The 11,308-nt window shown below is 38.0% G+C and overlaps 1 protein-coding gene across 1 annotated transcript in view; it reads right to left on the bottom strand.

Moving 5' to 3' along the window:
• gbe1b (glucan (1,4-alpha-), branching enzyme 1b) overlaps window positions 1–11,308 on the bottom strand; it is a 151,075-nt gene that overhangs the window by 91,385 nt on the left and 48,382 nt on the right. The window contains exon 7 of the mRNA XM_016500375.1: window positions 7,573–7,782. Within this exon, the coding sequence (XP_016355861.1) occupies window positions 7,573–7,782 (210 nt within the window). The remainder of the gene's footprint in view (window positions 1–7,572; window positions 7,783–11,308) is intronic.

The raw sequence follows: 11,308 nt of genomic DNA, 5'->3' as shown, positions 1-11,308 counted from the left end.
TTCCCACGGCTCTCGGCCCCGCCCCCACTCGACACAGACGCGTTTCAGAGAGTCGGGGCATAGAGGAGAAAAAATAATGTACAGTATGTGGAAAATAATGTGTTTTTTTAACTTTAAACTGCATAAACACTTCATTACACCAAATACACAAAATAATGTTCTTTTTAGCAACATCATATGACCCCTTTAATGCTCATTTTTTAAATGAAAATGTCCTAGCCTTATGAGCAGTTTATGCTAATCGACTGACTTATGTTATTAAGTGCTGTCATTCAGTTATATTATTTTAGTATGTTTCAGCACGTTACAATCATTATATGGCTTGAGTTTAGATAGCCTATTCCCTAATGAATTGAACAGTTTGTTAACATACAGACTGAAAGCGTGAATGATATCTTTCCCTTTTATGGGTGTGTAGCCTATGAGTGCGTACATGCGGGGGAGGCGAATAATAATCTAATAATACCCAGCGATTTTCGAATATTATTTTTGCTTGGAATGGCCATCCCTAGAATGAATATTCAAGGAGGGGGAACCGCTTCACGAGCACGGGACCTTATCCACCATTGTCATTGGAAATCTTTCACAAAGGCAGAGTATAATTCGACGTTATTTGCACAGCATACCAAGCGTGCCCCACAAAGTCCTTAAATCCGTGCATTCCTCTTAGTCCGGATTAAAAAAAAAAGAGCAATAAACCTTGGTGAATGTAACGCACGATCGAAATGTGACACCACAAAAGCGGCTAGCCTCGGGTCGGGCTCTGTTTGATGTGCAGAGGGATTCCGGTGATGCCTGATGAAAAATGGATGCAAATGAGCCCATACAGCAGGAGACTGGAGGAAAAGATGGATAAGCGTGGAAAGAGCCTTCTGAAGTCACACATCTGAGACCCCTCGAGCACCAGAGAGAGGGCACACAGCGGCGATGGCCGAGAGGAAGTGTGCCTGCCCTTCAGGAGACGGGTGGAGAGGAGCATTGTGGCGGCACAGAGGATTAATTTACTCGCCTTCACAAGGTGTCCTTGCTGCTCTTTGAAACAGCCTATTAGAGGATCCACAGGAAGCCATGGAGTGCGGCCCAGCGGATGTCTCTGGGCTAGTTAGATCTCCACTACAAGGGCTAAGACCTCAAACACTGGCTGTTCGCATTTCCCTGTAGATGCTACGGAAACACGGTGCATAACAGAGATAAACAGAGTATGCACCAGATGTTTCCATAAAATCACCTTGTGTTCATGACTGTTGCATATCAAAACGGTGACTTCTACATGTTGAAGACAAGTAAACAGGGAAAGTGGATACATCTTAATCTGTCAGTCGTCATGAATTTTAATAGAATGTTCTGATTGACCAAGAAACAAATGAAAATCACAATGAAGGGACAACGTTCAGCAGTAGGGGATATCTTGCTTCTATGTGAAACTGATGGAAGCAACTTAGTTCGGGGTCAATTGTGAAGGACTATTCCCAACCTGACACACTGCCCCACTTTTCAAGGAGGCATTTTGACTGGGACATGGGAGTGAAAAGTTAAGTTTGCAGTAAAGATTGTCTTAAAGTTGTGTAAATTGTTATGTGAAGTCATGTGAAATGTAACATCTTACATGAAGTTATGTGAAAGTTAGGTTGTGATAGACCAAGTAATGGAAATCACAATGCAGGGATTTTGCCAATGCAACCAACAGTGACCAGCAGTAGTGGCTTGCTTGCTTGTATATGTGAAAAAGATGGAAGCAACTGAGTTTGCAGTCAATTGTGAAGGACTAATGCCCACCTGACACATAATCCCACTTTTCAAGGGGACTTTTTGACTGGGACATGGAGGCTCAAGGTCAAGTTCAAGGTCAAGGTCAAGAACATGTTATGTTATGTGAAGTTACGTGAAACACAACTTCTTAGCTGAATTTATGTGAAAGTTCTGGTAGACCAAGAAATACAAATCACAAAGCAGGGATTTTGCCTAAGCAACCAACAATGATTAGTGGCAGAGACTTGCTGGCTTGTATATGTGGAACTGATGGAATCAACTTGGTTTGTGGTTGATTTGGAAGGACTATTCCCCACCCGACACACTGTCCCACTTCTCAAGGAGGCATTTTGACTGGGACATGGAGGCTCAAGGTCAAGTTCACATTCAAGAACATATTGAAGTTATGTGAAATGTTATGTGAAGTTATGTGAAACATAGCTTGTTATGTGACATTATGTGAAAGTTAGGTACTGAGAGAACCAGAAATACAAATAACAACAAAGGGATGTTGCCTAAGCAAACACAAAGAAAGTTCTGCAGCAGGGGCTTGCTTGCTTGTATATGCAAAACTGATGGAAGCAACTTAGTTTGCGGTTGATTGGGAAGGACTATTCCCCACCTGACACACCATCTCACTTCTCAAGGGGGATTTTTGTCCGGAACTTGGAGGCTGCAGATCAAGATCACCGTCAAACATCTCAAATTTATTCAACTTGTTTTCTTCCAGCCAACCATTTGTTCTCGAAAGTTCCTGCACCAAGAAAGTCCTTTATTTCCATTTCATTTTGTATCGAGGGACAACACTGATTGTTTGATTCTGCTAAAAAGAGTCCCTCATTTCAAGAAACACCAACTTCCACTGATCAATGCTGTCAATGGCGCATTTGTTGTGACATTCGCCAATGCCTGTTTCAAAGTTGCTTGATTAAACAATGCTGTGCAATCGCAGTCGCCACCAGGAACGGCCCTTAGACGATTCTTCTTCTCCAAAGCAGGAATTAATAGAGAGCCCGACACCGATATGCATCCAAACAAACGGCAACAAGAAAAACAGACAAATGAACCGGCGATGACACCAGGGCGTTCCTTCTGGCTTTTACAAATGACTCTTCAGATGGCTGCTGGTTGTGGCATATGTCTGCGGCCCGTCTAATGAGTCCCTCTGAAAACGGCACAAGCTCAATAAGTAATGAAACTGCAGCTTGGCTCTTATTACCGAATCTCTGCGCCGTCTGACACTAACACTGGATAATGTATTGGCGGCAGCAGCTTTTGGCATACGCTTATTAAATGTGGGTTCAAAAAGGCATTGATAGACTCCACGGAGGCGGCCGGTCTGTCTCTTAATGTGTGATGAGATGAGCTTACAGCCGTGGAAGGAGAAGAATAGAAACTTAATTATCACGCACTGCGAGAGCACCAATCAATAGGCTCGGGTTTACCGTAAGGGCCATTAGGGTCAGAGCCAGCTAGCGGCTAAAGTGTTGTACGCTTTTGAAGAGCTTACCACTGGATGACAGTAATGATTTGGAGAACAGAGCAGCATCCGTGAAGCCGCATACATTGTGTGTGTGAATGGAAGCCAGAACTGTTCAGAGCAAAGGATTGTAAACACGTCTCTGATACTGTGACACACAAGGGCACTTTGAGCTACTACAAATTTAAAACCCATTTACGTCAATTGTTGTTCTTCAGTTAATTTACACACATGATGTTTTGCGGTTAGAGATTCTCATTTTGATATGCCGAGTCTTTCATTATTGAAGCTCTCATGGGGCATGTCTGAGACGTGTTAAGCTTACATTAGAACACACACTCTTAGATGTAGACTGTCATACATGGGCTTTGTTCATTTTGTTTTAAATGCATGTGTACTTGATCAGGGATTTACATGTTTCTGAGCTTATTATGCCGCTACTTTCTAGGGAATTAACTTTATGTGCTTAACAGAATTTATGTGCTGATGCAAAAAACAAGCTCACAGCTGTTACTGATTGATCATCAGAGCAGACTGTGATAAAAGATTATACAAATGCCATGGGCATTAAACAAAGACTTATAGGCTACATAAAAGTTTATTCATTTTTATTGTTATTAGTAGAATTTGGTCTGCCATTAAATCTATTTATTTTTATTTATAAAGACTTCAACACTACTCAAGTGGGACTACTTTTTTTTATAAGCTTGATAATTCTTATTGATTTAATTTTCTTTTGTGCACTTAAATTTGATGCTTTTTTGGTGATATTTTCATCAGAATACTGGCAAAAATTTGAAATTTATTTGACGAAGGTCAAAATGAATGAAGCTTTGAATTAAATTTACCATTTTATTACTGCTGAACCCCTTTTTCCTGTCCAATATGTTTTATAACTGCCCCATTCCTACAATGTTGGCCTCTCTGTATAGCCTCCATCACAAAATAAAAACACAAAACTGAAACAATTTTCAGAAACTTTGTTGTTTCACACTAACTTTCTTTTAGTTATTAATGAGCAAACGCACTCTGCTTCTTAAATGTCATCTTGAAAAGACAAGTTTTTTTATTATTTTATTTTTATTTTTCAATCTTTCTTTATTTCCTTCTTTTTAAATCAGCTCCATAAATAGAGGCTTTGTCTTCCAATTATTCACTTTGTCAACTGTAAAGAGTATTTACACATAATGCTTTATGTCAAAATTGTGAGATTTGTTTAAAAAAGTCTAGGTAAGTGTCAACTCTGTTTTGACAGCAAACCAACATTTTTTTTTTTTTTTTTGGAAACACTCCTACAGTTTGCTCTAATTTGTAAAGTTGGTTTTTCGAGAACAAAAACCCCTGAAGTTATTTTCCATCAGGAAGAAAACATGCTCTTAATGAAACCTGTCAGAAACAAACCCAAAATGAACTTTCCACTCAGCCAGATGTCAAGTGCATCTCTTGAGATCCATTTCACCTTCGTAATATCTTTTGCTTTGACAAATAAGTGAAAATTTCATGGTTAAGTGATCTAGATGACGATTATGTATACACGTGGAAATAAATATGAGTGGTGCACCACTCCATAAAAACCATATGGTTAAAACCATGCTTAAAACCATAAAAAACAATGTGATATTTGTGTATCAAAAAGAAAATCACTCATAACTTACAAATCAAACATGTTCGACATACATAGACCTGCAAGATTCAGGGTGAGGTAAAAAAAAAAAAATCCCAAAACATATTTCCAGCTCCGCAATCTAATTAGACGAGTCATTTAATTATTAATTATTTTCATAAAACAAACAGGTGCTTTCTTTCTACTCTATATTTCTGCTAAACTACTTACTGTCTAATATATTCCAAAAGATAAATCTTAAAATAGCAGATATGTGCACATATGGGTTTAATTGTATATTAATGCAAGAAATTGCTGTTACTTAGTAACAGAAGGCTTCGGTTAGGTTATAGAACTATATTACAAGGCAGAATAATTGTTTATTGTGATTATTAATAAGTCAAACAAGTCAAAATGATTCAAAATATTCCACAAACAAGAATGCTGTGAGAAAAATATCTGATCGGTTTTAAAATGGGCAATATTTCTTATTCTAAGCACATAATTTGAAATAGAAGCGTGTAGCAATTATTGCATTTTGAAAGTGATTAGTTGAATTTTAGATAGCATATTTAACATGCAAGACTAGAGAGACAAAGGGAGTGAACAATGAGGAAGGGCATATTGATGGGGAATTCACACTGCGCTTTGGCAGAGAGGCTTCATATACAACATTGAAGTCAGCCCAAGACGGTGCAATGGGAATTCTGCCAGAGGCAAATAGAGTACAGTAGGTGTTCCAATTTAAAGACTTGCCCAGTATGGGTTTGAGAGAAGAAAAAAAGGAACTTAACATATGAGCTGGCATGTGGTTGTGATGAAAACCTAATGGCTATAGAAATACAGTGCAGTTTTAGCTATAATGATGACAAAAACTGACCAGGTCAAATATAAGTTCCAACTACTTGCTTTAAATAGAATCTACAGTTACTGAAACAACTGACATTCTCTTTGTATTTAAAGAGACGGTTCACCCTAAAATGTAAAGTCATCAATTTCTTACTCTTATGTCATCCCAAACCATTTTAAGCAGCGTAAGTTCTCCTTCTGTGTTCGATGGAAGAAAGTCAAACGAGTTTGGAGTAAATAATGACAGAACTGTTCCTTCAACTTGGTCTACAGCGAGTTCCACGTTTCTAAGCCTCTTGGCGCTTTTGCATCGTCTCTTTGTTTTCAGAGATGAATGAGTCTAAATAGGCAAATCCTGCAATGATTATTCAGAAACAGAAAGCATATTTAAACGCTTTAAGAATTTTACATGAATATTCCGTTGCGTGAGATAAGGACATGTTAATGCTTGATTACGGGCAAACAAAAGTGCTGATGAGGTGAACTAATTATGGAAGCATAATTCCATGCCACATTATTAATTACAGAGATATGACCTCCGAGCAAAACTCAAGAATACACACACACTTAGATACTTGGCATAGTTCCAGAACAGTAAACTTGAGTGGTTGAAATTAGACATTAGAGCAAAAAAGAAAAAAAGAAAAACATTTTTAGGATATGCAAAATATTCAAAATAACTAGGCCTGTTAGTTTAACGTCTTAATTTAGCACTTATTATATCTGTAATTTTTTATCATACAAAAAGTGCTCTAAAAATCCCAATAGGAGTGGACAGAATGCAGGAATCCCAAGAACGTTTTTTGAAGTTATCTTAAAAAGCTGGCAGTCAAGGCATAAGATGCTAAAGAAAACAATGAGATTCAATGACAAAATACGACTTCCTCAATGTGTTCAAAGACTGACAATTAAAGGGACAGCTCACCCAAAAATGAAAATTCTGCCATCCTCAAGTTGTTCCAAACAGTTGACGGTAGCTATTGACTTCCATAGTATGGAAAACAATTCTATGAAAGTCAACGGCTACTGTTAAATATTTGGTTACCAACATTCTTCAAAATATCTTCTTTTGTGTTCAACAGAAGAAAGAAACTCTGAAAAAATTTTCATTTGAAGTGAAATTTCATTTTTGGGTGAGCTATCCCTTTAAACACTTATTCAATGATCTAAACAATAATACTTCATCAAATTGCCTTAATTTCTTGGCTTTTCTCAGAAAATATTCAAATATTAATGGAGTTAATCAGCATATAATGTAATTAATTAAACATGAATTCATTGTCAGACTTTGGAATAACTAAAGATCCAAATTCTACAGCAGCCACAGCTCTATTGATTTCAGTAGTATGTTGTTAGCATGTTGCTAAGGTAATTATGCACTACTCTAGTAAGCAAGAAAATACACAGCAAATTTTGAACAAATTATTCAAGTATTTATAACAAATTTATCCCACATTTATCCACCAACTGTTTTATTCTCTGTGCAGCATTGCATGCTTTAGAATTGATGTATTCATTTCATTTATTCGTTTGTTTTCTTGCTTGTACAGACACATTACTTACAACAATTGCATTTACGTTACTTGTTAAGTAGTAGTTAAAAGCAAAATTTCAACTGTAATTTCTAAGGGAGATCTTCAGCCCTGGAGAACAATTTGGCAAAAATCAAGATATCTTCGAAGGCAGCAAAATTACGCGAACAGTCAAAAGCGTGTTTACGCTGCTTCTGCAGGCAGCTCACTAGGTTTTGGTACGGAGCCTATATTTGAGAAGAGCGCTTGTGTTATGTTACACAATGCTGTGTTGCAAAAGGTGTTGCATGACGAGAGAGCCGTGTAACTTACGTGAAGCGTAGGGTGTTTGAAATGTGAAAAACAAACGTGAGTCTCACCCAGAGTAGTTGAAGAGTCTGCTGTCCCAGAGGCTGTGTTCCCCACGGGGCCCACTGTGGAAGAAACAGGAGTCAGAGCCGTCAAAGTGGTTCAGCCCGTCCTCTGTGTTCTTGGATGCGTGGCTGTGCACCACATCGAGCAGGACGATGATACCCAGAGAGTGAGCCACATCAATCAGCTCCTTGAGTTCCTCTGGGGTGCCGCAACGACTGGAGAGAAGAACAGATGAAGGCAAGATATCAGAGCAGTCTGGGCAGAGGTTGTCTGTCAAGCTGCATGCTCTTCGTCTTGGGTTAAGCTTGAAACTAGCAGTAGTCTGACTGTTAAGACCAATTATTTCAAAAGTATAGAGATATCTTTCTGAGTTTATCGCAAAGCCTAAGATACACTGGTAGGACTTCAGAAAACAGTATATCTGCTTGCTGCACGTTGTGCTAAAGAAAACACGAGTGTGAAACATTGCTGGAGTCGGCTTTACAGTTAGAGCCGTAATGATGGCTGACGATTGCAAATTGGGATTGTTGTGTTCATGTCACTCACAGTGTAAGCTGAATACACAAACAACTTAAGAAGCCATCTGTTCTTAACTTAGATTAAGAATAAAATAGTAAATAATACATAAAACAGATAATAAAATAGGCCTCTATTTTTGGGGCCATTGCCTTGTGGGCTGCGCTCCATCATATGGTGGAACAGTGCTCTGGGCAACCCAAGTTTGAATCCTGGCTCATGGTCTATTTACAATCTCATTTCCATCTCTCCTATACAATTGGTTAATGTCTTAGTTGTTCTATCTGAATAAAGGCAGAAAGGCAAAAAAAATAAAAATAAAAAATAAAAAAAATAATAAATAGAAAATATAGGCCTATATTATTTTTTTATAGCTTTGAAAACTTTAAAAGACACAATATTTTAAAATAAATAAATAATATTTAAACATATTTAAAATAACTTAAAATATTTATATTTAAAAACTTTGGTCTTTAGCCTACTTAATATAATAAAAAAAAACTACATGACAATATTCACATAATATAATATAATATAATATAATATAATATAAACTGAGATGTTTTTCATTAACAAATAAAAATAAAAACTTGTTTAATTGGAAAATGGTAGCTAGAGTTGCAGCTCATTTTTATGTAAGGGAACACACACCTGAAACTGCACTTTTTAGACCCGCCCCAAAAATGACACTTTTCAACACGTTATAATAAACGATCTGTATGGTATTTTGAGCTGAAACTTCACAGGCACATTCAGGAGAGCCATAAGATTAATATTACATCTTGTAAATAGGGGCATAATAGGTGCCCTTTAACACACATCTGGCAGACCAAAAATAAATAAATAAAAACAACAAAAATAAATTAACTACAAAAAAAGAAAACTGTAAAAATTTTATAAAAACTTCAGTCAGAGTAAAAACTAAAAATAATAATAATAATAATAATAATAAAAAACTGAAAGGACAAACAGAAAATAAAATGCATGCTCATCCACTTAAAACAAACAGAGCAACAATTATAGTCCCCCTATAGTGGCACAATGGCAATAGTTCATGGATCACCTCTTCTGGGATTCAAACCTACAACCTTCTGGATACCAGCCCAGATCTGCCACATTACATACGTGTGCATGTGTTTAGCTCAGAAAAATCCCCTCTACACAACAGCTGTGTTTAGCACCGGCAGCAGAACAACACATGTGCAAATACATTTACCGTGCCGCCCAATTGCCGTGTAAAAACAAACAAATATGGCAGTAAATAAAAATCAATCTCAGATCGTTTACACCATCATGGCCGCTGAGCAGAGATCAACGCCTCCATTCGGGGTGACATACTGCTCCTTGCGAAACAGAGGGCGAGAGCGGTGCATTTCCATCAGTGCTTCCTCACGTATCTCCTCCGTGTAATTGCTGCGCGAAGCTTCATCTGTCCTCCAGCTATCATCATATCGCTTTCCCCTGGCAAACGTGATGCAGGGTGACACCAATACCCCTCCCCTCGGCCTCCGCCCCTTCCCAGCATCCAGACCTTGCACTTTTAAAACGGCTCAGGGAGATCAATCATGGGTGAAATTACTCTGTATACATTATACTTGCGCTATAGGCTGTCTTCAGTGCTAGCCGGTAAGAGCGAGTGACGGAAAAAAGCACGTAAATAAAGAATTCCTGCCGGTCTTCCTTTATCTGAGGTCTCTAACTCTCCACAGGATTAACTGCAAATGTGTTTACAGGGAGATCATCGGCCCCGTCAGAGGAGCCTCTCTGTGATTTGGGGCCACAGATGTGGGACAGTCTTCATGGTGTGTGTGTGCCTATCGTTTTCACTGAGGGGTGTTACATTTACCTCATTTTGAACATTAAGAAGATAAAAATTAGTGAATTGTACAATTTTATAGGCCTCAGGACAGCATCCTTTTCATTGAGGGTCAATAAGTGTGCCCCAGAGTTGATTTTCAGGGTCATTTTTAACTTTGGCTCACAGCGTTCCTGCCTAGTGTTCCAGATCAGTCACTTATTAAGTTACTTGATGGTTAGTAAAGCTGTCTTCAGAGTGATTCACAAAGAAGGTGTTTTTGTGTTTAAAAATGTGAGATGCAGGGGAGAGGAATAGAAAAAAAGGGTTGTCAAGCGATTCAAATTAATTATATGATGTGCCGATTAATTAAATTAATTAATCGCACATTAATTTAGGCTAAAATATCACCCCCCCCCCCAAAAAGAAAATTTAAAGGTAGGGTAGGCCATTTCGGAGAGGCTAGCAATAGCGAGCTAGCTTTGAAAGCATAAGATCCCACCCTCCCTGCAAATCAATCTCCAAAGCCACGCCTCCTCCAAAAAACATGAACGCGCACAGCGACATGATGAGAGACGGCGTTGGTGGAGGGTTGAATGCAATGCTGTCAGATTACCTAATGTCTCATTCACTGGTGAAAAAACATTACAGTACAAAGCGCATGATATTACAATAACAACGTCTTCCATTCTCGCTCGGTCTGCAATAGCGTAAAGGAACGCGCTGATGACGTATCTTCTCTGCGCGAAAAGGGTGAGCAGAGGTATGCAAATACATACATTGACTGACAGGCAGGTCGGACAGCCTATCGTAGCCCTCGGACCAAGGGATATGATTGGATGAACATTTTATGGTCCTACACCTTCCACAGACTACATAAATACATTTAGACCACTTAACTTAGTGATTGCTATCGGTATGTGAAGAGATTTTCAATCAGCATAACAAACAATGTTTTTGAACCAAATAACCTAGCCTTTAAATGAGAATTATTTAAATGAGATGCGTTAAATGAGATTGTTTTAAAAAAATTGAATAATGAAATATGACATAAAAAAATAAATATGAAACTAAAACCACCAGTAGGTGGCGGCAAGTCATTGAATGAGCGTGTCATGCATTCATCTGATTCATTCAGAAACTAACCAAGATTGTTTATGAAAGGGCCATGAATCATTTGCTCACTTGAACTGTTCAAAAAGTGTGTTGCTCAGAAAGTTATAACAGTTCTGGTGTGGTTTTGTTTTGTATTTACAAACTATTTTTGCTGCTGAAATTGAGCGAAAACAGACAATACTGACAATATTATGGCTAAAATGTTGTTCTTGATTATTGAACTGTTGTATAAAATCAATAACACATTTGCAATCATGCAGATATTCTGGAAAAAAAAAAACTGCACTCTTGCTAGTGTGATAATTTATTATAAT

This window comes from Sinocyclocheilus anshuiensis, unplaced genomic scaffold (assembly GCF_001515605.1).
Source record: "Sinocyclocheilus anshuiensis isolate Anshui unplaced genomic scaffold, SAMN03320099.WGS_v1.1 scaffold374, whole genome shotgun sequence".
Classification (NCBI taxonomy): Eukaryota; Metazoa; Chordata; class Actinopteri; order Cypriniformes; family Cyprinidae; genus Sinocyclocheilus; species Sinocyclocheilus anshuiensis.
This window is presented reverse-complemented; position numbering and strand designations above follow the sequence as displayed.